At 49.8% G+C, this 24,485-nt stretch overlaps 2 protein-coding genes across 3 annotated transcripts; both read right to left on the bottom strand.

Moving 5' to 3' along the window:
* Positions 1 to 20: 20 nt before the first annotated feature.
* Positions 21 to 7,046, bottom strand: capgb (capping protein (actin filament), gelsolin-like b). 2 transcript variants are annotated; one of them, XM_078107203.1, is made up of 9 exons: positions 6,567 to 7,046; positions 3,610 to 3,803; positions 2,767 to 2,921; positions 1,933 to 2,091; positions 1,678 to 1,827; positions 1,278 to 1,364; positions 1,058 to 1,190; positions 567 to 658; positions 21 to 413 (listed from the first exon to the last, which is right to left on the bottom strand). In XM_078107203.1, the coding sequence occupies exons 2-9, from the start codon at positions 3,800 to 3,802 to the stop codon at positions 348 to 350; spliced, it is 1,035 nt and encodes a 344-aa protein (XP_077963329.1). In that variant the 5' UTR covers position 3,803; positions 6,567 to 7,046; the 3' UTR covers positions 21 to 347. The 2 variants fall into 2 exon arrangements, with proteins under 2 accessions (XP_077963329.1, XP_077963328.1); XM_078107202.1 differs by having other exon boundaries at positions 5,051 to 6,690.
* Positions 7,047 to 7,796: 750 nt separating this feature from the next.
* On the bottom strand, positions 7,797 to 19,963 carry polr2a (RNA polymerase II subunit A). Its single transcript, XM_078107157.1, has 29 exons — positions 19,592 to 19,963; positions 18,621 to 18,753; positions 18,396 to 18,532; positions 18,113 to 18,286; positions 17,704 to 17,985; positions 17,441 to 17,602; positions 17,080 to 17,300; positions 16,861 to 16,993; positions 16,631 to 16,755; positions 16,272 to 16,482; positions 15,979 to 16,188; positions 15,716 to 15,884; positions 15,514 to 15,608; positions 15,214 to 15,417; positions 14,884 to 15,106; positions 14,585 to 14,768; positions 14,211 to 14,382; positions 13,992 to 14,097; positions 13,704 to 13,909; positions 13,357 to 13,620; positions 13,051 to 13,258; positions 12,845 to 12,945; positions 12,642 to 12,746; positions 12,370 to 12,552; positions 12,074 to 12,277; positions 11,789 to 11,975; positions 11,572 to 11,685; positions 11,283 to 11,432; positions 7,797 to 11,178 (listed from the first exon to the last, which is right to left on the bottom strand). Exons 1-29 carry the CDS (start codon positions 19,676 to 19,678, stop codon positions 10,028 to 10,030), a joined length of 5,901 nt encoding a protein of 1,966 aa, XP_077963283.1. The 5' UTR covers positions 19,679 to 19,963; the 3' UTR covers positions 7,797 to 10,027.
* Between the last annotated feature and the right edge of the window lie 4,522 nt (positions 19,964 to 24,485).

Raw genomic sequence — 24,485 nt, 5'->3', positions numbered from 1 at the left:
GAAAGGAAGAAACGAGGTCCTTTATCAAGCAGTTTCAGATTTATTGTCCAATGCAGGTAAATCTGTGACACTAGAACAAATGTAAAAAAAAAAAAAAAGCCAAAAAGAATCCAACTTTTTTTAATTTATAATCCTTGTCTCAACAGAGGGAACTTGTTTGCATTTATAAAAGTGGCATCACATTTCTTATTCTACCAGTTTGAAAACAAGATAAAGTGTGCTCCGTCAGCACGGTACCTTACAAATATGTACATACAAGTCAATAAAAAAAAAAAACCACATCAGCCGTGTCGGATTTCAGATATTCAGCTTTTCCTTGCTTGCAGGACTTTGTAACATGTTTGGTTTCAGTTCCAGTTCTTAAAGAACTGCTTGAAGATGACGGTCTCCTTCCCCTGAGGAAGAATCTCCACCTGCAGCACAAAGCACAGACCCCTTTACACCTACTGAAGAACTACATCTGAGAATAAAGTACGAGCTGCTGTAAAAAGGCTGCAGGGAACCGAGCTGCTGACCTGCAACGAGCGGCAGCTAGTTAGACAGTGACAGTTTAAAAAAAACGGTACCTGTGTTTTCATCCTCGGGTACTTCATTTGTTCAATGAAGTTATCGGCCATCTGAAGGGCCACCTGCTTCTCCTCAGCGTTCGCTCCGTTTCCTTCACAATCAAGGTCTCACGTTAGCACCGGCAGCTCAGTTTATATTCATCATACTGCACGTTCTCAGTGGCTGTTAATCCTTCTTGTGTCCGTAGGAGAAGCGGTTAGGTTTGAAATGACAGAACACGCATGTACACACATTATTCTGAAACTGAATAAAAGTGAAATACAGTTAATAATGAGCCCTCTATGTCCTTCTTACTTCTATACTACTTCTATATCATTTTTGGATGCTGGTTCATCTTTCACTCTTCTCCCTGTGAAAAACTGCCATTTTTCTTTTTTTTGTTACTGTCATGCTCATTAAAATTTGATCCAATTAGATACCGAATATCACCGGCATGTAACAACTGTCACCTTCCTCGGTACTCATTTCAGGTCCAGTAGCATTTCCTCACCTTTCCAGACGAAGATCTTCCCGTTGGCGCCGTTGTCCAGAATGAAGCAGTCGTCACGAGCCAGCAGGTCCTGTGCGAACGGGCTCTTGTCCGACACTTTGGTCATCGTCATGGAGCCCGTGGCGTTGGACACCTGTGCAGCACAACGTACGCGTGCCCTCAGGACGGGAAAAAGGGCGCAAAGGGCGGCGTTCAATGAGGGTGACCGGTGACGTCATACCTTGTAGAGGGACGCGGAGTTGGAAACGTCTGCTTCCTTGTCGTCTTCTGGTGTGCTCTCGGCCAGCTGGGGCATCTGACCCAGGACCTGCTCTCAGCAACGAGGCCCGAGGATCGGCAAGAATGGGACAAGAAAAAGATTGTGTGAAAGGCTGCTTGAGGAAGTTTCCCGTCTGCTTCCAGCTGTTTTGTCCCGTCCGCCAGATGTCAAACCCAGCCGACGTTTAGCTGAAGCAAAAGGGAAGCAGATGTTCTGCCCCAGGGCCATACGGGGCCTTCTGATGCTCACGGTTAGCATGCAGACATGAGGGTCTGGTCCAGTCTTGTTCTTCTTCATTGTCAAATACAGGCAATACAAATAAAAACACGCATTTACTTTAAAAGCGTCCTTTTGTTCTCACCTTCAACATCTCCTCGGGCTCGTCCCCCTCGCTGCTGTCCACAATCCGAGCTTTGCCGTGTCGGTCCGTGTCACGGATCAGCGAGGCGATCTCGCGCACCTTCTGCTTCTCGAAGATGTTGGCCTGCGACCCGATCCACGACACGATGGTCTGGAAGGCAACGACGCCATCGTAGATCACAAGAGTGAAACACATATATATATATATATATAATGTGAGAAGGGGACATATGTCTCGGGGCGTTTGGTTCCTCACCTCTCCGAGGTCCAGGATGAAGCAGTCTCCTTTGTTGAAGCTACTCCAGGACATAGCCACCTCCTTGGCGCGGATGTTGCGTTTCCCTTTGATCTGGTACAACCTCTGCACCGCCCCGGAGCCCTGAGTCTTCCTGAAGCCCGATTCCACTCCACCCGCCTGGGGGGGGGGGGGGGATAAGCGAGGCGGGTCACACAGAGGCTTCGTGGGCTTTGGGTTTTGTTTTGATTTAGTTTGCCCTGCTGGGAACTGAAAGCCGTCACATGGGCTCTTCTAATTAAACCCAGTGGGGTCAATGAACTCTGGCATAAAGGCCCTGATAGCCACAGTGCTGTAAAATGATAAGAGCCGGCAATAAAAAAAAAAATAATAAAGAAATGGCGGGTAAAATGAGAGGGATGTTACGTTTTACAATTGACTAAACAAATATTAATTTTGAATTTTTTTTCTTTCTTTTTACAGTTTAAATGAAACTGCAATTGAATTCAGTTCGGCATTGAACATTGAAACTTTTTAAAATTTCTATTTTGAGTATTTGTTTATTTAAACATGCAATGCATGCATTTCTTTTGTATCTGTCATAATGACCCTTTATGTCTTAAATCGAAAACATTAAACACGAAAATGTCATTAATATTTTAGGGAAATTCATATTATCCTTTTTTCCTAAAGTTAATACAAAATTGTATCCTTTCATAGAAACATTTTTAAGAAATGACTAATCCATAAAATCCAGCCGATGTTGAAAAAAAAAAAAAAAAAAGAGTCTCTTGCATGCGTGTACACACATTTGAAATGAACCATCCGAACCCTCCCAAACTGTTCCTCCCTGACCTTGTAGCTGACCCCTCTGGGGAAGAGAGCCATGAACTCTGGGGACTCGTAGCCCTGGATCTGCCTGTGCTGGATGGGGTCGCCGCTCAGGAAGTTGTCCAGCTGGGTGGCCAGCATGGCGCACGCCACCTGCTCGTCCCTGGACGACTTCTCGCCTGCAACAGAGAGCAAAGAACCAATTGTTGAGCCCCAAAAGGTGCGACGGATTAAACGTCAGGTTCCTTCTTTTGTTCATTCACTTTTGGCCAATACCTTCCTTTGCCCTTTCAAAAGAGCGTTGGATAACATCGCATTTGAGTTTGTGTGTCAGGAAGTCTTTCCAAAATGGCAAGTGGACCTTGAGTTCAGTTTAAACCCGAAAGTGAAGAAGAAAAGCAGAGCCGGAGGACAGAGTGGCGACATGGCAAGAGAAAGGAAAGGAGACAAGGGCGTTAGGAAATGAAGCCAGAAGCCAGAAAGGTTAACAAAAGAAACAAAGATCCGCCGACACAGAGGTGAAGGGTCGCGGAGACAACAGAGACGAGAAGGCCAACGGTGACCGCGCAGTCCCTTGTTAACAAGTGGAGGGAGGGAGGGAGGCTTCATGGATACACATGCCCGGCCGAGCCCTCTCTGCTGTGACAATCAGCTTAGTGTTACCTAAGCACCGGATACATGCTGGCAACAACAGACACATTTGAGCACTGTGGCACTCCTGCATTTTTAATTTCCCCCTCCTCCCCCCCCCACCCTGCTCCAAAACCCCCTCCCAGTTTCCCCTCCCTCTCTCATCATCCCTCCCCATCCAGCCTCTTTGCTCACATGTGTCTTTTAACTTTTAATCCAGATGTTTCTCTCTCTCACCTATCCACATGTGGAGGTCGGCTCCCAGCTGCCCGCGGTTGTCCAGCACCAGGTAGGAGTCCCCGTTAAAAAAGGCCCCCACCTCGGAAGGATCCAGGGGCACGGCCTTCATCTTCTCCACCCTCCAGACCCGCAGGCCCGGCTCGCGGATCTCTGGGCCGAACTGACCGGGTGCCGCTTTGAACGGGAGCATGCTGCGAGGAAAGAAGAAGAAGAGAGAGAACGGTGAGACAAATCGAAAAAGGAGAAGCGCTTTGCCAGAGAAATGTCCCTGCGGATGGACAAATATAATATCTTAAGGTGAATAACAGTCTCGTGGATGTCTGATTTGGTTATTCTCAGCAAATCTCCTCCCACAGAAGAGGAAGCGGCTGACGCACACAGGAAGTGTAAGTGTGAGCAAGAGTCCTGGCCCCGTTTCCACATGGGAGTCGTCAAAAGCAGAAGTCAGTCCCCCAGATTCAAATTGAGACAATCACAGCGTTACTTTAAGTTTTACAGAAGGAGAAGGAGGAGGAGGAGGAGGAGTGGCGGGGAGTGGTGAGCGTGACGGCTCACGCCTGACCGACCACAGGCCCCATTACATCACTCCTGTGCAACACAAGACCGAGCGAGCCCAACGGACACAACAAAGCCGGGCGTGGCTCTATGTGAGCAAGACCGGGTCACATGGTGGAAAAGAGCCAGGCATGGATTCAGACGGGGAAGAACCATGAGGTGTGCTTGGGTGTGGTTGGAAGCTATGAAGAACAAAGTGGGCCGTCCTTTGACAGGGTACAGTTTTAGGATCAAAAGACACATTTCAAGCGGTTAGGGTTATCCGAGTCGATAAGAGTGTTTCATATGTGCAGTTTGGTGCATCCACACGCAATCAAAGGATTAAGGAGACCTCCTGGATGATGATACACGAGCGTTTGAAACCTTTTCAAACTCAAGTGGAGGCTGAGGTTTCCCGTCAGGCCGACGCTAGGCAGCGACAACGAATGGCGGGTTTGAGAAGGAAAAACAGCCACCGCGATTAAGCCGATTAAAGTCAAGGACGCGGGTCTGTTCAAATTGCTCAGTCTGCAAGTCTGCAGAAAAAGTTGAAACTGTCAAGGCGGTTTGTGAACACTGTGCTCCGCCACACAGGATGTCGCGGCCGCCGGCGCCGCAGCAGCAGCAACGCCCCTTTCCGTCTCACTCGCCTCCCGCCACGCGATGTCAGTGAACACTCTCACTACTTATTACGTAGGAAACATCACCATCTACACAACAGGTGCTGCTTGCAGACCAAAACAAGGATGACGACGACGCTGCGGGGCAAATATTGGAACACACGAATCGGTAGAGGTGGCAAGGGAGCGAGGAAAGGGCCCGAGGAAGCACAAGGCCCCGAGTTTAGGTTACAGCCGCTCTGAGAGCCCACGAGGAGGAGATGAAAAGGCCCGACACACTTAACTGTATGACCTGCTGAGGCACCTCCACCATGCTGTCCGACTCCGGCTCCATTCTGCGCGTCCACTTGGCGTGCGTGCGTGCGTGACCCCGGTGTTCGTCTGTGACCCCCCCCCCCGAGTAAGAGTGCGTGGTCGTGAGGGATCGAGCGGTTTGGCGAGGAGGAGCGTCAGCGTTCACCGGGCCCTGGTCAGCTTATATGAGGGAGGTAACCGGAGCCTGGTGTGATGAAAGCCTACCCGAGGGTTGAGGATAGGACGCGCTCTCCGTGTGCGCGTGTGTGTGTGTGGAGTCAGGTTCCTAGTTCCTGGCTAAAGCTAAAACACCATGTGGATAATTAGTGGGAGAGCAACCTGCTGGCTGCTCCATGTTTCCACTCCTCCATCCTCTTTCCTCATTCCTCGCTCCATGCAAAGGGGCCACAGGTAGAGCCAGCTAGCTAACTTTAGGCCCTCAACATGCACACACACTTTTTTAATGAGTAGACCTACTACAATGATCAGTAAGTATAATGTCTGGAATGGGAGGTTGGCTCGTTTTCCTGTGTTATTATTCGGTGCCGTCGAGCTAATTATTGACATTTTGACCAGGGGGGGCTCAAAGATCTCATCTTTCAACGACACGATTGTCATTTGCTTTTGTCCAATCTGGTTCTCATCAAAGGGAATGACACAATAGATATTGACAGGGATTAAGTCAATGAGTATTTGTTTACCATGTCCCCAAAGAGAAGACAAGGCAGCCCGACAGGTGGGCGAGGTGGCGCTTTAAAAAAAGGACAAAAGCCGGCCCGTATGACCTCGTCGACTGCAGTGGTTTGTGCGGATCTGGTTGGGTGGAGGAGACATGGACATCAGGAGGGTTTAGATGGTAGTCAGAGGTCACCGGTGGGCTGCAGGGGTCACTGACTCAAGCAGTCATTCATGCATTGATAAGCGGAGAGAAATATGAGAGCAGACAATATGTAGGCGGACGGAGCAACAGGCGTAGAGAGACGGGAGAGCAATCTGTCAATGTGTGTGTGTGTGTGTGTGTGTGTGTGTGTGTGCACACACGGTATATTAATGAGATTAGGAGACTGAAATGCATCAGGGTGTTGCAGACTGGATCAGCGAACAAACAGGAAGGAGACCAAGCATAACATGGATGTTAAAGGATGCCACATGTGCCTTTGCACAATTTCCACCGGGCTTCCTCCATCGATACCCCACCCTCACTTTGAGGAAGCCGCTGTGTGGACACGCTGGGGAGGTCGGAGGTCGGGGTTCCCCAACTGACGACAGCAAAAGATGGAGCGGACCCAAAAGCAAAGAGGGGAAAGACGGATGTCCAGCGTGAGTCTCGCTGAGGTTAAACTAAAGACTCGTTGTCCCGCCGAGATTCCTCGGCTGACTTCAACAGAAGGAATGTGCTGAACAAACAGGGGCAGAAGAGTGTGGAAGTCGAGGAATGAAGAAAGCTTGAGGGGGAAAAAACAAATGCAACTGTAGAGCAAAATGAGGTTAATGTTGAAAACGTACCTTGGAGAGCGAGTTGGTGGCACAGGACACGTCTGGACAGAGAGCAGAGAGAAAAGCAGTGATGCGAAGAGGAACACGTCGCTGAACACACAAATCTCTCTCTCTCTCTCTCTCTCGCTCTCTCACACGTTTCCTGCCTCAGGCTGCTAGTCGTAGCCCGGCCCTCTGACTCAACCACAAAAGAAGCAAAATGACCTGATTTAATCAGGTCTTAAAAGTGGAGAAAGGAAACCGGGCCGACTCGACGAATCTAAACATGCACTTTAGTGCAGGAATGTCAGTACTTTCTTCAAAGAAATACAAAGATTTAGGTGATATACAAAACCACTAACTGTAAAATACGGCCTCCAGATCTTTTTCTAGTTTTCAAGTGCCACTAACTTTCTTCCTCATCTCTAAGGTTTCAGATGAGGTTTCAAGACTCTCCTTCTAAAAAGCTGCCACCTCATTGATGACTGATGATCAATGACGAGCTTCACAGTTGGTAAAGATCGCCACGGCAACCGATTTCAACGCACCTGATAGTCGTACGTGTCCCCCCCCCCCCCCCCCCCCGGTCAGGCACGCCCATGTAGAAAGACCAGGGACACCCGTGATTCATCATGTGCACCGGTAAAGATTATTGACCCTGAAGAGGGGAGGTTGCTCTCTGACTTTGGGGTTAAATGAAATGACCTTTGGTGACCTCTTCTGGTGAGACAGACGCATCACGGCGAGGGCGCAGCTTTGTCTGCATCATCTTCACTCGACACGCGCCTTTTTTTCCAGCAGGTGAAGATCTGCCGCCTCACTAAATTGTCCACCATAAGACTTCTCAGCACACCAATTAGTAAAAGTCTCCACATGTGAATAAGTTCTTTCTGTGTTTACTAGTTTGATATATAGATGTGAGCTATATTATGCATTATAAACATAACTGGCTCATTTTATACCTAATTTGATACTTGAACTACTATATTAAATATGAATAGTTGTGTAGCAGTCGGTGAAATGGGTGTGGATTTTAAATGGGTTCAATCACCGATTATCCTCAAGTTATAGTGTCTGTATAAGACATGTATACAGAACTACTTCAGCCCGGCAATAAAAGGTAAATATAACAATCGATCTCGATTCCTTCCAAAATCCACCTTTTCTTTTCCCCAAATGCTGTAAAATCTTTGTTGCATAAACACCAACATTAACATATTCTGTGAACTAACTGTAGTGAAAATAAAGTCGAGACAGACGTGTAGTAAAACTTTTATTCATGTTTTTCCAAGTCAAAAAACAAACAGAACAAAGATACAGAGAGAGAAATAATGAAATCGATTTCTATACACTGGCAATTTCAAGTTAAATCTTCCTTTGCCCGGACGCGTGAGGTCTTTCCCTCAGTTTGAAACCCTGTCTCGCCCTCAGACGCACAACAACTGCACAAGCACACAAACATTCACACAACCTGGGAGTCCCGATGTCCCGAATTGACCGGACAGCGCGGGATTAGATGCAGACATGGCAGACAAAAGCATCGCATCCAGGAGATGCGTCCCTCTCGTGGACAAATCACTTAAACTCAACAAAACCCCCAAAAAGATCACTGGCCGCGTTTCATCTCCTCAGGACTCCCAGTCAGATCCAATACGACGCCCCCCCCCCCCCGATTCCCCTCGTCACTGGTAAATACACTGGTAGAAAAAAAAACAAAAAACGAAAACACTGATTTCAGAAATGAGGATCACTTGTGGATGAAGAGGAAGGAGAGAGGAAGAGGAGACCCAGCTGGTCCGGTCAATTCAGAAACCGCTCAAATGGAACGAGGAGGGAATGAAAAAAAAAAAGGGTTCCTCCATCATCATCATCATCATCAGGCGTACAGACGGTTCCTTAACACAATCAAACCAGGTGGAGCCACGTGAGAAAAGCACCCGTATTCAAACAGAAAGTTTCGCACTAATGTAGTGGGTAAGGATGTTTTTGTTCTTTTTTTTTTAAAGAGTCCAAAAGTGTTTCTTCAGACGATCTCTGCTCAAATGGAATAAAACTGCTCAATGCCGTTGAAAGGAAAAAGGCCGGCGGGAGGACAAATGTTGCCCTCTGGCGTCCAGAGAAGTGAAGAAGAAAAAAAACAGAACCCTGAACTGTCTTTAAGTGAAGCGTCATCACGACCTGGGACAGCGAGTAGAAAAAAAGAAATGGGGAGAATTTCTTTTAAAAGCAGCCCCCCCCCCCCTCCGTGTCCCCTCCCCCTTCATCCACAGAATACAAGCATGAGCCTGCAAACAGGTCTACAGTCGCCAAAAGAAAACAAGAGAAAAGCCAAAAAAACAAAAGGAAAAATTGTAGTTTCTCTATTCATATTCACACGGAATAATATTTCACTTCCTTAAATAACTCGAGTAGTCCAAAGCGATCAGAAACGTGGCCGAGATTACTGAGACTTGGTAGGGATTTGGAAAGAAAAAAGCAAAAGAATTTAAACCTAAGGCTCGATTAAAATGTATTAACATGTGCTACTCATGCAAACAAAGACAAAAGCAGCAACACCGAACTAGTGTCCCTCGTCCGCTTTTACCGCGTTTCCTCATAGAAACAAAAAACTTAGAATAATCATTTCTTTTTTTCATATAAATCTTTTAACTTCCCAGCGTCAAGGAAAGAATTTTATCTGGAAAAGTTTTTTTTCTTTTTTTTTGCCTTTGATGCACAAGTCTCCAAACGGCACAGGACAACAAGATGCTGGTGGGCGTATAACGACATCTTTCAGGTTTTGTCTTTGGAGAGTGAGGGTGGGGTGGGGGGGGGGGTGACGACGATGGCTACGTACACCTATGAAGTTAAGCCACTTCCTCCCTCGCTCTCCCATCATGTCGGCTGGCCAGCCGACTTCCTCCTGTGAGCCAACCGGCGTCGCCTGTGAGAAGCATCGGCGGTGTAACTGGGTACACCTGGATGAAAGTACGCAGCAAACAAAAGGCTCAACCGCAACGCCCCTTGGTTTTCTTTAGAGCTTTATGCTTTAGTGATAAATACAATCCTCTTTTCAAAAGGCTTTTGGCAATTTGTACGCTTTCCACAACTAAACACCCAACACGGAGAGAGAGAGAGAGACTGGATGCAGCACACTGTTAAGTTAAAAAGGGGACCTCCCCCCCCCGTTATGTGTTCACCACATCGTCCTCTCCTCTTCATTCCCTCGTGGGATTCGCAGTTCTGCCCCTCATCTCGTGTGAAAATAGAAAACAAAAAAACTATTTCAAAAGGCAGCTTTTTTTTTTCCTTCCTTCAAGCAGTCAAGTCTTTCACACAATAGTTTGACTGATCTCTTGTGGTAAACGGGGGAACCGGGGGGGGTGATGGTAAAGACTGGAGCATATCCCGCCCAGGACCCCCATCGAAGCATCGCCACTTCCAGCTGGTTACAGGTGCTGTCCTTCAGGTGTCTCCACCCCCTTCCGCCTCCCCCCCATCTCCTCCGCGGCTCAGATGTTCTCCTCGTCGCTGTCGTCGGGGCTGATGGCCGGGCTGTAGGTGGGCGAGGTGGGGCTGTATCCGGGCGACGTGGGGCTGTACGTGGAGCCCTTGGGGCTAGTGGGCGAGTACGTGGGAGACGTGGGCGAGTACTTGGGAGAGGTCGGGGAGTACGTAGGGGAGGTGGGGGAGTACTTGGGGCTGGTCGGGGTGTACGTGGGCGAGGTGGGGGAGTAGGTGGGAGAGGTGGGGCTGTATTTCGGAGTTGTCGGCGAGTAGGTGGGCGATGTCGGCGAGTACTTGGGCGATGTCGGGGAGTACTTGGGCGATGTCGGGGAGTACTTGGGAGAGGTGGGGGTGTACTCCGGGGAACTTGGGCTGTATGAGGGTGAAGTCGGGGTGTATTTGGGGGAGGTGGGGGAGTAGGAGGGAGAGCTGGGGCTGTATGAGGGGGAGCTGGGCGTGTAGGAGGGCGACTGCGGGGTGAAGCGGGGGCTGGAAGGGGAGTAGGAGGGAGAGGTGGGGGAGTAGGAGGGAGAGGTGGGGGAGTAGTTGGGGCTGGTCGGGGTGTAATTGGGCGAGGTTGGGGAGTAGGAGGGCGATGTAGGGGAGTAGGAAGGAGAAGTGGGGGAGTAACTGGGTGAGGTGGGCGTGTAGTTTGGTGATGTTGGACTGTAGCTCGGGCTGGTCGGCGAGTAGGAGGGAGAAGTGGGGGAGTAGGACGGGGAGGTGGGGGAGTAAGAGGGAGAGGTGGGAGAATAAGAGGGGGAGGTCGGCGAGTAGGAAGGCGAGGTGGGCGAGTAGCTCGGGGACGTCGGGCTGTAGCTCGGCGATGTCGGGCTGTAGCTCGGCGAGGTGGGAGAGTAGGACGGGGACGTGGGGGAGTAGGACGGGGAGGTGGGGGAGTAGGAGGGAGACGTGGGAGAGTAGGACGGAGACGTGGGAGAGTAGGACGGAGACGTCGGGGAGTAACTGGGCGAGGTGGGCGAGTAGGAGGGCGATGTCGGGCTGTAGTTGGGGCTGGTGGGGGAGTAAGAGGGAGAGGTGGGGGAGTAGGAGGGAGAGGTGGGGGAGTAGCCGGGGCTCTGAGGGGTGTAGCCTCCGGGGGAGCGAGGCTCGTAGGCCGGAGACGTGGGGGAGTAGTTGGGCGACATGGCTCCGCCTGCGGAGAAACAAAAAATAAATTCTTAACCTCAACTAATTTAACAATATTAATAAACCTGTTATTACAGGTTTCATTTGAAGGAATCAGGTAAACAAACAAACCTGGAGACGGGATGTACGGGCTGGCGGGCCCCGGGGACCCGGGGGACCCGGGGGTGGGGGACCAGGCCGGGGAGTAACCCGGGGAGAAGCCACTCGCGTCGGACGCCGCGCTGGGAGAGAAACCGGCAGCTCCGGGCGTCATGCCGCTTCCTGGAGGAAGGACACGAGCAAGGAAGGAAGTCAGCGACGGGACACTCAGCCCAAAAATAAAAACAGGGAGGCGCCAAAACAGCCAGAAAACGAGCGCACACGCGCACTCTCACACACACACACACACACACACACTCACCGACACTGGGAGACCAGGCGCCGTAGGCCGGCGTCGCCCCGGTGTTCCAGGGCGTCATGGCGGGCGACATGCCGCTCATGGGACTCGGCACCGTGCCAAAGAACATTCCGGTGGCTGCAAATAGGACGGAGACAGAACATAAACACCACGGCCCCCCAACTACACCCACAATTCTGTATTAGACTCCCCCCCTCACCCTCTCGCCGCCCCTACTTACGTCCAGCCACGCTGATGCCGGGAATGTTGGTGGGGATCTCCATGCCGTATTTGCACTTCTCGGCATCCAACAGCAGGTCGAAGCATCCCGTGCCCGCCGGGGCGAGCTGGCCGAGCATGATGTTCTCCGACACCCCCTTCATGGGGTCGCTCTCTGCGTGGGACGACGCCTCCATCAGCACGTCCACCTGGGGAGCCGGCGTGAAAACGGGGGAAAAGAGCCGTGAGAAATATGAGACGGGAAGGTCCTCCCTCTCTCCACACAACCGGGACGCTGCCGGCTCACCGTCTCCTCAAAGGAACACTTCATGAGCGGCCCCGTGTCCTGCCGGTTGATGCCGTGGCGCGTGATGGCCATCAGGTGGCCGCGGCAGGTCATGGTGTCGCACAGCAGCGACAAGTGGCGGTAGTTGACGTAGGAGCCGTCGAAGGAGATGACGTGGTACAACTCCCTCTCCAGAGCCTTTCGCACCGCCTCGATCCCCAACACCTGCGAGAGGGAAGGAATGTTTACTCTGGATCCCGCTGCCACCTTTCACGGCGGATGGAGGAGGCCAGGCCGCGCTTATTACGCGCTCGTACCGTGAAGATCTCCACGATGTCGTTGGAGGTGGTCCTGACGGGGTCCACGTCCTTCTCGCTGAGGACCCTCATGAGGCTCACGCCGTCCGTTTCCAGGATCCACTCCTGCATGGCCTTGAACTCGCCGTCCTCAGTAATGATGATCTTCTTCTTATTGTCGGTCTGGGGCAAGTGCATGTACACCTGTGGAAGGAGAGCGCCACCTTAGACGCTTCTTCAACCGCTGACAGGTTCGTCAGAGACGGGTTCGAGTGTGTGTCTGTGTGTGTTACCTTGCTGATCTGCTCAATGCCCTGCAGGGTCATGTCCGTCAGCATGTTGGACTCGATGCACCTCAAGAACACGTCGTCATCCATCTTGTCCACCACTTCCTCATCCTAGGCGAGGAGAAGAAAACACGCAGACGTTTGTGAGCGATGTGGAGGCCGAGTGGAGGGCGAGGCGGAATGTCTGAATATGGAATATCGCCGCTCACCTCTTGGAACTTATTCTCATCGCTGTTCATGATTCGGATTCGCAGAACGAGCTTCTCGGCGTTGTCGTCGTTGAAGATGCAGTTGAGGTCATCTCCGAAACCTTGCAGGGTAAAAAAAGAAGTGAGTGAAGTGAAAAGTAAAAAAAAAAAAAAAAGGGGGCGGAAACTCGCCTCCTTCAAACTACTGAGACCGAGAGGACCCTCACCCGCGTTGATCTTCTCCGCGATCTGCTCCATGGTCAGCTTGCGATCCGTCATGTGCTTGCGGTCGAGCTCGATGCGCAGCAGCCACGGGGAGATGCGCGTCACGTCGAAGTCGGGCATCTCGTAGTACACGTTCACCCACTCCTGGTCCTCGGACACCACCGTGTTCTGGGGGTTGGGGTCGTAGTAGATGGCGGTGTTGGCCGTCACCTGAGCAAGAGAGAGAGAAAGACGAAAACCGCCAGTTTGAAAAGCGTCACAGGCGAGGCGAGGAGTGAGGGTGGGCGCGGCCGATGACCCTCCCTCACCTTCCGCAGCGTGGTGTGCTCCAGCCGGCACAGGATGTCCTTGGCCCGCTCGGCGTCGCGCGCCGCCTGACCCAGCAGGAAGACCGTCAGCGAGGGCGTTTTGGGCCTCTTGGAGATGTTGATCAGCTCCTTCAGGCGGGGCACGCCGAGCGTCACGTTCTTGGCCGACACGCCGGCGTAGTGGAAGGTGTTCAGGGTCATCTGGGTGGCCGGCTCTCCCAGGGACTGAGCAGCCAGGGCGCCGACCATCTCGCCTGGGTGAGCCTGAGGGCGGGCGGAGGAGAGCGTGAGGTTGGAGGGGGGAGGGGAGGGGAGGCGGTGGTTGGGCATCGGCAGGCCGAACTTACAATGGACTGGTTGAACTTGGTCTCGATCTCCCCCAGCAGCCAGTCGTAGGCCTCCGTGGTGAGGCGGAACTCCTCCGTCATGCGCTTGGAGCACAGCGTGGAGCGCAGGTGGATGTTGAAGAGCAGGGTGGCGTTCTGCTGGGCCTGCCGACTCAGCGGGTCGTCGCCGTTCACGATCACGAGCTTCTTACTCAAGTCCTGGAGGCCTGGAGGTTGCAAACGAGTTAGAAAGCGGGCGACGCGTCGGCTCCCCTGGTGCCATTTGATCTTTTTTTTTTTTAAACTCACCCTCGACCACCCTTAGAGGATTGAGGTCTGTCGGGGTCCTGATGTTAATGCGGAAGATCTTTTGAGCGTTCCAGATCATTCTGGCCAGGTTGCACGGCAGCACCACCTGCAGGCGAGGACAAGCACGGCACTGTGAGCGTACTGGGGATTTTTTTCACGGGGCAGAGCGAGAAGACTGCCGAGGACCCAAAGCCACGTGTACAGGTGCGAGCGGCCCACCTTGCTGTCCCCTGTGGGGAAAATGGCTCGGAGGACCTCTCTGTCCTCCTTCATCTTTTCAAATTCCCTCTCCAGCGAACCCTGCACGTGGGCGTTGGTCATCACGTCTTTCACCACGTCTTCCTGCAGCGTCCGCCTCAGCGCTCGCTCGTTGCTGCAATCAAACCTGAACCTGGAGGCGATGGACAAGATGGGAAATCAGAGCGTGCACGTGGTTGAGTAAATGTATTCTTTGACATCTGGGAATAAAACGCTTTTCTAGAACAAATCCATTCAAGATGTTTGTAAGCAAATGACCCCAAATGTCTCCCAACCCAAATGTCAAACTGCACACAAAGGCTCCAAGCATCCGGGGACGTGCACGCACAACTTACTTCTTCTCAAAGGCCTTGTGCGAGGGCTTGAGCGTCGCCACGTTTTGGAACTCGACGTTCTCTCCCGCTAGGCCGTCCTCGCCGTAACGCAACTGGACCACCTGGTTGATGGAGTTACGCACCGTGCCGTCGTACTTCACCATCACCGACTCCATGGACTTGATCAGACGCCGCTGGATGTAACCTGGTGCGTTGAAGTGGTTTTAAATGATCTATTTTTACCGCCAGCGACTATGAGCGCGTCCTTGCACTTTCGCGCGGCATAACTCGACTCGTCTCTCCCCGCAGCCCGGACTCACCCGTCTCGGCAGTCTTGACGGCCGTGTCGATGAGACCCTCTCGGCCTCCCATGGCGTGGAAGAAGAACTCCGTCGGAGTCAAGCCAGCCAGGTACGAGTTCTCCACGAAGCCCCTGCTCTCGGGGCCGTAATCATCCTTGATGAAGTGAGGCAGCGTGCGGTGCTTGAAGCCGAAGGGGATTCGCTTGCCCTCCACGTTCTGCTGCCCCACCACGGCAATGACCTGGACGAGGAGGTGAGGCGAGCGGTGAGGAGACGCCAAGCGTAGCGCGTAGTCAGAGCAATAACTCATGGGTTATGAGGCCGCGGCGGCGAGAGGGATTCCTCTACCTGTGAGATGTTAATCTTGGATCCCTTGGAACCAGCCACCACCATGGACTTGAAGTTGTTGTACTCAGACAGAGACTTCTGGGCCGAGGATCCCGTTTTGTCACGAGCGTCGTTGAGGATACGATTCACCTGGTTCTCAAAGGTCTGCCTCAGTGTGTTGCCAGGGGTCGGCTCCAGCTCGTTGTTGTGGGCTTTCTCGATGACCTGGGAGGGGGGGGGGAAAGCATTGGAAATATAATAAATATCTGATATAATAAGAACTATGTTGCAATAGCCCCATTTTATAAGTGTCGTGTTTACCTCTATCACATCTTGTTTGGCTTTCTTGATGGTGTTCTGGATGTCAAGGTAGGTCTTTGCATCAGCAATTGAGTCCCCAATACCAATGGAATGACCTGAAGAGAGAAACCTCAAATGTTAAAGACAAAACACGGGCAACAAACCACAAAATACCAATATAATTGTTCCCTAATGTGACACAACGAACGCTCTGTCCACTCACCCTCGATGAGCAGCCAGTTGTTGACCACAGTCTGAATGTTGGAGTAGAAGAGCCGGGTGATGTCGTGGCCCATCTCCAGGTAGGAGATGTGGACGAGGGAGCCGGCCGAGGTTCCCAGAGACTTCTTACAGAGGATCCCCATGATCAACTCGCCGTTCTCCACTATGACCTGTGTGTGGGACGCGAGTTGAACACGGGCTCGCTTGCACTGTCGTTCATTCCCAGCCCCCGATTCTCCACACCCTGAAACCAGAGACCCGTACCTTGGTGTCCCCGGGCGAGATGTGCTTGTAAGGGCCACTGTCCTCCTCGTCGGGATGGGTGCTGTGTGTGCGGATCACGTTGATGTGTCCGGGAATGATAAGGCTGAAGATCTGCTTGCCCGTCCACAGAGGACGCGGCTTCAGGATGGCCGGCTGAGGCACTTTCCCGTCCCAGGTGGAGAGGAACATGAGGAGGTTCATCACTTCGCCCTGCGGCGGAGAGAGGCGCAGCGTTAAGACACAGGGAAACAAAAAAACGGTGCGACCCGGTGACCCCCGTCGCGACCCCTCACCCGCTCCAAGAAGACGTCTCTTTTGGTGAACTTGCGGACGGCCGTGAGGGTGTCCTGCACGATGCCCATGACGGGCCGGTTGGACTGCGGCGTGACGATCATACGCGGCACCATCGCCAGCTCCTGAATCTCCGCCCTCGTCTCGAGGGACTGGGGCAGGTGGAGGTTCATCTCGTCGCCGTCAAAGTCGGCGTTGTATGGAGTGGTGACACTGGCGGGGGGGGGGCAGGGGGACGTTAGAACCGCACGGACGACTCGTTTCAGTCAGGAATTGTTTAACAGTGGGAGGTCAAATTAATACGGTCTAAAAATCACTGGTATGTACAAACAAAAAGGACAATTAAGCTGCGATTCGGTACCTGAGGTTGAGTCGAAACGTGGACCAAGGCAGAATCCGCACCCTGTGCCCCATCATGGACATTTTATGTAGTGTAGGTTGTCTGTTAAAGATGATGATGTCCCCGTCACACATGTGTCTTTCCACCTAAACAGAGAAGAAAAAAAGCCTGCTTTAAAATATGTTCCGAATCAACAGTTTGAGTGACAGACGTGGTTCTGGGGGGCAGCGTAAAAATGTATCTGGACTCGCCTTGTAGCCGATCTGCAGGTGAAGGTCACTTGGTTTTGGGTGGAATCGAAGGTCAATTCGGTCCCCGTTGTCGCGGATGATGTACTTGGCCCCCGGGTACTGGCTGTTGCCTCTTCGCACCAGCTCTTGTAATCTAAGACGGTCGACGCAGTCAATTAGCGGACAATGAATCTCCCGCGCCGCCGCGTGACGTTGACTCGGCGGACTACTTTGCGGTACCTGTCAATGTTGAAGGGTGTGACTATTTCCGGGAAGGTCATGTTGGCTGCTATGGATCGGGGGACGCCCACTTGGTCGATTTGCAGGTTGGGGTCCGGGGTGATGACAGTTCGCGCCGAGAAGTCCACGCGCTTGCCCATGAGGTTACCTCGGACTCGCCCCTCCTTCCCCTTTAGGCGCTGCTTTAAGGATTTGAGAGGACGGCCCGACTTCTGCATTGCCTGTGAAAGGGGGGGGGGGAAAACAAATTGTAATTCAAGGACTAGAACAAATACCCCTCCAAAGCGTTTTAACAGGAAACTGTGGGACCGAATCTCGGACTGGGAACAGATGGAACTCTACAGAGGGAATGCACACACACCCGCGGCAGGCCCGGCAATTCGTTGTCAATCATGGTGGCCACGTGAAACTGGAGCAGTTTGACATCTTCAGCTATGACGTGAGCTGCAGCGCCGCTCTGCTCGTTTCTCCTCAGCTGGTTGTTGATTTTGACAATGTCAGCCAGCTTGTGGGTCAAGTCATCCTTCAAAAACAGAAATAATTAGTGTTTTGTTGTTGTTGCTTACACGGTGCAGAAACATGTCCCAACAAAACAAAAACAGTGGGGAGGTCATAGGAGGTTACCTGGTTGCGAGCAGAGCCCTGCATAACTACAGCGGGCCTGACAGCCAGTGGGGGCACCGGCAACACCGTCACAATCATCCATTCCGGTCGGGCGAACTTGGGGTCCATGCCCAAGATGACGTCCTCTTCGTCCGCGATGCGCTTGAAGATCTCGTGCACGCGCTCGGGGCTCAGCAGGATTTTCTTCTCCTGCGAATCCTCGTTCACGTGCTTCCACTCGGCGTACAGCTCCAAGCCGGAGCGTCTGATGCGCGGCTGGTAGCGCCCACAGCCACCGTGGCCCTGTGCAAGGTCACATTGTTGAGAAGGGCGGAAAGGTTAGTGTGAGAAATAATCCCGTTGGGTGGCGCCGTGAAAACTGCAGAGCCAGAGTGCTTGTTAACCGTGAGGTAAAACTACGCCCAAATACCTTCTCCTTGCTGATGTCCTCCTCGGTCTCCTGCTGTTCCATTCCAAATTTGTTGTCCATCTCCTCTCCTCCTTCGCAGATGTTTTTTCCTTTGCACAGCTCGTACACGTGCGTCAAACGTTTCCTCGGCTGTCCTTTGGATTTTATGAGGATGTCTTTGATCTTTGGGTTGTTCTGGAGGAGACAGTAATGGAACCAAGTTCAACATCTCTGAATGATACTTATACATAAAATAGCAGTGGATTATTACTATGATCTACAGTAATATGCATATTGTACTTACCGAATCCACTAATAGCTTGGAGCAAAAGAAACAAACACATCGAAGAACCTTCATTATCTTGTTTACGAAGCCGACGTGGAAAACTGGCTTTGCCAGTTCTATGTGCCCAAAGTGGCCGGGGCATTCCGTCATGTTGCCTGAGGGAGAATAAACAAAAACATGTTAGTATCGTCAATTAATGCCAGCTGATAGGCAAGGCAACCAGTCAGTCGGTCAGAAACATACCTGCACATGTCTGACATCTTCCTGTCCGTTCTATGACCCCTTGTCTCGGATCCATAAGGCCACCAAGCTTAGGACGTCCACCCTCGGTTGTTTCGGGGTACTTGATGCCCCCTTCAGTAACGGACATCCGTTTCTGGGGAGAAAAACACAATTTATTCATTAATTCATACATATATGTAGAAATACATATGTACACACATTCATACACGCACAATAGGCAGTTACCCAACTACATCCTCTATTTGTTAGTCATAAATTCGATTTCATTTTCAACAAGTATTCTTTCAACGGTATAAAAATATTAATTGATAAATATATTTAGATCGTAATCAAATATTCAGTGCTAAAAATAAATTCAATAAACACACAAGCAAAAGTTAGTGGAATGATTTTGGCTAAAATAAACTTCCGTAAAAATCAACTATTACGTCAAGCAAAACGCTATGCTCAATTAAATAAAGGTGCAGTAATATTCAACCCAACCAACCAATATTTAATCCAGTTTTAAGAAAAAACATGCTTATCGGATTTTGTTTAAAGTACCCTTTTATTAATGTATTGTGTGAATAAACAGACCAATCCGTACAATACGACGAGTTTGTAATGAACCCAACGAGCCATGTGCACAACGAAAAGATAGATACAAATGTTAATTCCTAAAGGGCCTATCAGGTACATTGCGTCAATAAAAAGGGGGTTTAATTCATGTGATAGCAAGGATCATTTCTTGAGAATGTTGTGCTTAGTTTTTCAAACTTCCTGCAACATGCTAACTAGCACAAGCTACACCAGCTTGACACAGCTAGTTAGCTAGGCTAGGCTAACAGCGAGCATTTTCCGTTGTTAACTGAACCATGTCTTTGCCACATAGGTTAAGCTACAAGATTAATCAAAGAACTGTTTACGTGATCTGTGATATGTCCGGTAATCAATAAAATACCCAACCCCCCCTCCAAAAAAAGAAAACCTACAAGCTCATCTGGGCTGATGATGCCGAATTGAACTCTCTTGATCGTGCGCAATGGGCATGCGCTGTCGCCGGAGGGCGGTCCGTGCATCCTGTGTATTCAAAGAGACGCGTCCTTCCTCGGCACGCCGCTTTGTGAGCAGGAACAGCCTTTAAATTGCCACCACGACTCTGGTCAGTCCGCCAACGGTGACCGGAAAGTCTCCGAAGGCGATATCCCAGGCACCGCTGCTGTCGTTAGCTTTTATAACCTAGTTACTACTGTTTAGTCTTAATTATGATGGCTACTGACTGCCCCCTTCCCTTTTTAGGTCTACTCTCCGGAGCGCTCTAAGCGCTTCTGAACATGAAGCGGCTCAACGCTTGGTTTTATAGACTGAGTGCATACTACGGGGCTGCTGACTCAGAAAGGCAGGGACTGACTCTTTGGAGGGTGGGACATGGATCTCCGTAGTAAAACGCTCATTGGCCATTCAAGACAGTCGCATGAATAATTAATTCGGTTGCACGTACAGCGAATTAGGAGGAACGCTTATTTTTTTAACGAATCAGAATCATAGGCGGGTGTTGAGTTGATATAAACTTGCCCCGATTGGTTTTATTAAAACTGTGTGGGCAGTGCTGTGTGTACTTTGCATGCAAAATGTGAATATTCAAGTTGAACGCTTTCCATTCGTCCGTTTTCTTGTTAATATTGAGGAGAACAAAATAGACGACCAATGGCTATAAAGAAATGAACCTTCTTATAATTATTTCAACAAAACCCGCCCTTTCTCCGGTGTTTGCCGAATCTGGCCGATGTGAATTTCTTCCCTCAGAGCAAAATAAAAAAAATTCTCTGTTCTCCCGTTCGTCTCGCTGTAGATCAACCCGGGCTCTAAGAAAAGAGGCTCAGGGCTGAGGCCTGTTAAGACCATGTATTATACAGGAAGTAATCGACAAAATACACGATATTTTCATCGCGAACCACTAAATCATGGATTATTTTTTAGCTACTTTACAAACACGTCGCCTTTTGGGATTTTCCTCCTTTGCATTTTTGGATCTCTGGGACTTTGTTGCAAGCCGCGGACTCGCCTGGGAGTGAAGTCCAGCCGGCAGACTGGATTTTCCGTACGGCCTTCAGGAAAGTCCGGGGGAAGCCTTCCATGTTAAATCTACATTGTTTTTTAACAACCGTTTACCTTTCTTACAAGAAATGTTGTATATGTAATTTTATTCCGATTGATTTGTTCAGTTTTTTTATGTATTTGTATTATTATTGTTAAAATGCAGTACATTGTCGAAGGCCACGTTTCGAAAGCTGTCTGAAATACCGTCGTTTTGGCGGTTAAAGCTACGTATCATTCGTTTGTAACGTCGGTTCATTGTGTATTTGTCTGCCAACTAACTATTATTTAGCAAGTATGATCGATGCTAGCAATTTACAAGCCAACGAGATACATTTGTAAATACAAACGCTTCGTTGTTTTTTCGGCGTTATAGCCGGTGATCCTGTTAGCTAACGTTAACTAACATTTATTGCCGAAGACGAACGTATGTCCCCTGCTATTTATTTTTTATTTTTAAACATTTGCTACGTTTATCGTGCTTCGCCAACTACTTTGGCTTTGAATGCGATGTACACCGCGTTACAGTGGTGTTATTCTCAAAAGATGTCTTGATGAAATGCCAAGGTAAAGCAGCCGGATAGTGTCTTGTAATGGACGTTTCGGGACAAAACGTTCAGCTACCGTTAAGCTAGCTTCCAGCCACAGTAACCTAATTATGAGCTAACGTTAACTCGCAAGACCTCGTCCAAGTAAACTTCCGTCTTTAGTTTAAAAGTAGTAACTTTACTCGACGGTCGTGTTGTGGCGGGTATGCTAGCTGCTGTATTATATCCCCGCACCGAGCGCAGAAATGATGGCTATTTCGCTAGCATTGTTGGACTCCGGTAGCAGCCAACATGGCGGTGTTTGACGATATGCTGCTTGTTGTCAACGAGAAAAATGGAGTCCGGGATATTCTTGTTGGCTAACTTCTCCGGCCACATACCTGCGCATTTTCGGGTACATAATCGAGTTTAAATAGGAAAAAGCGACTGTAAGGGGGTGTTTAATTATATTCGCGTTACGTGGTGAGATGAACACCGGCGATACGTCGCTAGCCAGTGCCGTTATTTCAACGTTCTTGTCTCTTCGTCGGTGTTGAAGTTAGGACAGTTAGTCAATTCTTCATTCGGTACGGTTGTCTTTTTGTTGTTTTCACAGCTGATCACGACACTGATGTCCTCTCGCTCCTTTCGATTACCTGCAGTTTAACGTGTAGGTGTTTGTAGGCCAGTTAAAGTATTTAATCTGGTCGCCGTGGACTAAGATTCCGTCGGCTTGTTACACAATAGACTTATCCGGTCAGCTTTCGTTAGTAGAGCCCGAGGGAAGGAAACATGTTGGCCCGGTGTTAATGGCTCCATAATTGTCCGAAAGCAGAACGGCACAGCGCGTTGATTTGTGCGCCTTTTTGAGAGCAGTAAATACACCATGTCCCATTCAAAGGTGCTCAGATGTTTTCGTCCTACTGTGATCTGCCTTCATAGACGTTTGAGTAAAAGCTAGAAAGTGGTTTAATCACACCTCAATATCCGCGGTTTAAATGCAGAAAAGTCCATCCGCTGTTTTAATGACTGGAACTCCAGACAGACCACTTCATGACTCTTGTATTTGTACTGCCTTGTTGTTTTTAAATAAAGACACTGAAGTGGAATATGGGGTCGTTGTTTTTTTTATTCTTTTGAACACACTCATGTTGATGCACGTTGACTGCATCAACACACCTCTTTGCCATCGTGTCGTCTTGGCAGGTCCTGCAGAGAAGGACCGAGGCCTCATCTGCAGTATTCTTATGGAGCCCAAACGCTTTTCTCAAACCGAAAAAAAATGGCATCGCAGAATGTGACAGGGAATCACTTTGTTCGCCATGTGCCGTGCAATGCCGTGGCTGTACAAAGGATCCATTATTGCCCAGCTGGCTCCCTCCTCTGGCTCACGTTGAGAATGATCAGCCTTGCAAAGACACGAACGCGACCACGTTTCCAATGCGGAAGCGAGTCCCGGCGGGCTGTCAGACGCGCGCCCCCTGCTGCTGCCGGGAGGTCAGTGCACAGAGGCCCACCGTCACTCTCCGCTGTGGGTGATCAGCGATAGTGGGAACACATGTATACATCACCGTGGAAAGGCTCTCTGAAATTTTAGCATTGCCTGCCACATTTGAGCGTTACAAGGGAACTGTATGAAGGTTTCCGGGGGGTGGGGGGGTCGCATAGTTCGGAGGATAACTAAATGCCCTAAAGCAGAGGTCTTCAACATGGGGTCCGCGAAGGTACTGCAGGGGGGTCGCGACATTTTTGGTTGGTAAGACAATTTTTTTTAAACATTTTTTTTATTTATGGTCTTTAAATACACATTGACATGAATCCAACATATTGCAGCGATACATTGATGGAGAAGACGTTATCTGTCAGTCCGCAACACATACGTTCAGCTTCCCTCAGCAGCTCTCAAGCTGGGCACCGGTTCACTCACTGCTCCTTTCATGCTGATACGACAGCGCAGGCACCAGCCAATCAGATCGCGTTTATACTCACGTCTAAAGCGCGTGAAGCTCAAACATAAAAGATGGCGGACCAAACTCCGTAGAATAGTCCCTGCTCCACCTCGCCATCAGTTTGGGGGACCTTGGCTTGGAAAACGATGAAGATCTCTGCCCTAAAGAAACCTCATCAAATTCTAAATTAACTTCAGATAAATCTTCAGTAGTCGTGTAGATATTATATAAAATGCTAACGTTTACTCAACTTCTACAGGTACAGCTGTAAAACGCTGTTAACCATCTTGATTTTTTTTAACAGAAATAACTGCTTTTATTTTCTGATTCCTAAAGCACATTTTTCATGTTATAATTGCGTTGCTTCACCAGAGTCAAATATTTAATGCAGGACGTTAACCTGTGATTATCTTTACACTAACTATTTTCACAGCATCTGATTTCCATCAATGGACCGCAACTAAGACTTGTAAGTTTACTATATATTGCATGTTTCAAGAGCTGTAAAAGCCTTCTATTTGGGAAATTACAACTTCTCATTTTAAGGCACTGAATGCCAATAAAACATTTTTAGTGAGTCCATGGGGGAAAACCTCACGGTTTAGATTTGCTTATATTTTCCTTTCATTGCAGTGATGGAATTGGTCATACTTTTTATTCTATTTATTCCTGATTAGTGTTTTTGCTGGATGATCTGCATTGCTATGTGACCGTAGTCCCCAGTGGTTGCTATTTTTAAGCAGGCCTCACAATGCGTTCAATTAGGTATATTTTATATAGTGTCTGTCGGTACGAATCTTCCAATGCGTATTTCCTCTTTCCAGAGGGCCGTCCTGCCTCGGTGGGGTGAGCATTCAACTAGGGGGAGCTGTTGTCTGTTGATGTCAGAGTCTGACGGTGTGTTGTCGTGGGGGAAAAAAAAAAGGGGGGGGGGGGCGTAGGTGACTGACAGGGCGGGAGAAACAGACAGGCGGATGCAGAGCGCGCCGGGAGGAGGAGCAGACTATCGGTCTGGTCCACGATTAAAAAGCCTAAACTGTAACGGCAGCATTGTCCCGAAGGCTTTGATGCTCCTGTTTGAATGATAAATAAATAAATAAATATCCCTGCCGAGGTCGGGGGCCGGAATTCGTTCCGTTTAAAAAAAAAAGAACCAAACCTTATCGGCTTAATATGCACCCGCTAAAAATAAACACAGCAGCGGAAGGTGTTTGTCTCGTCTTAAGTCATTTTGTGTGCGGTTTCTTTTTGTCATCCTCACAAACGAATACGAATGAGACAGAAATGTCTTAGCCCCCCCTCACCCTGAAATT

Source organism: Gasterosteus aculeatus, chromosome 7 (assembly GCF_964276395.1).
Source record: "Gasterosteus aculeatus chromosome 7, fGasAcu3.hap1.1, whole genome shotgun sequence".
Lineage (NCBI taxonomy): Eukaryota > Metazoa > Chordata > Actinopteri > Perciformes > Gasterosteidae > Gasterosteus > Gasterosteus aculeatus.
Note: the sequence above shows the minus strand (reverse complement) of the source record. Positions and strands in the feature narration are given on the sequence as shown.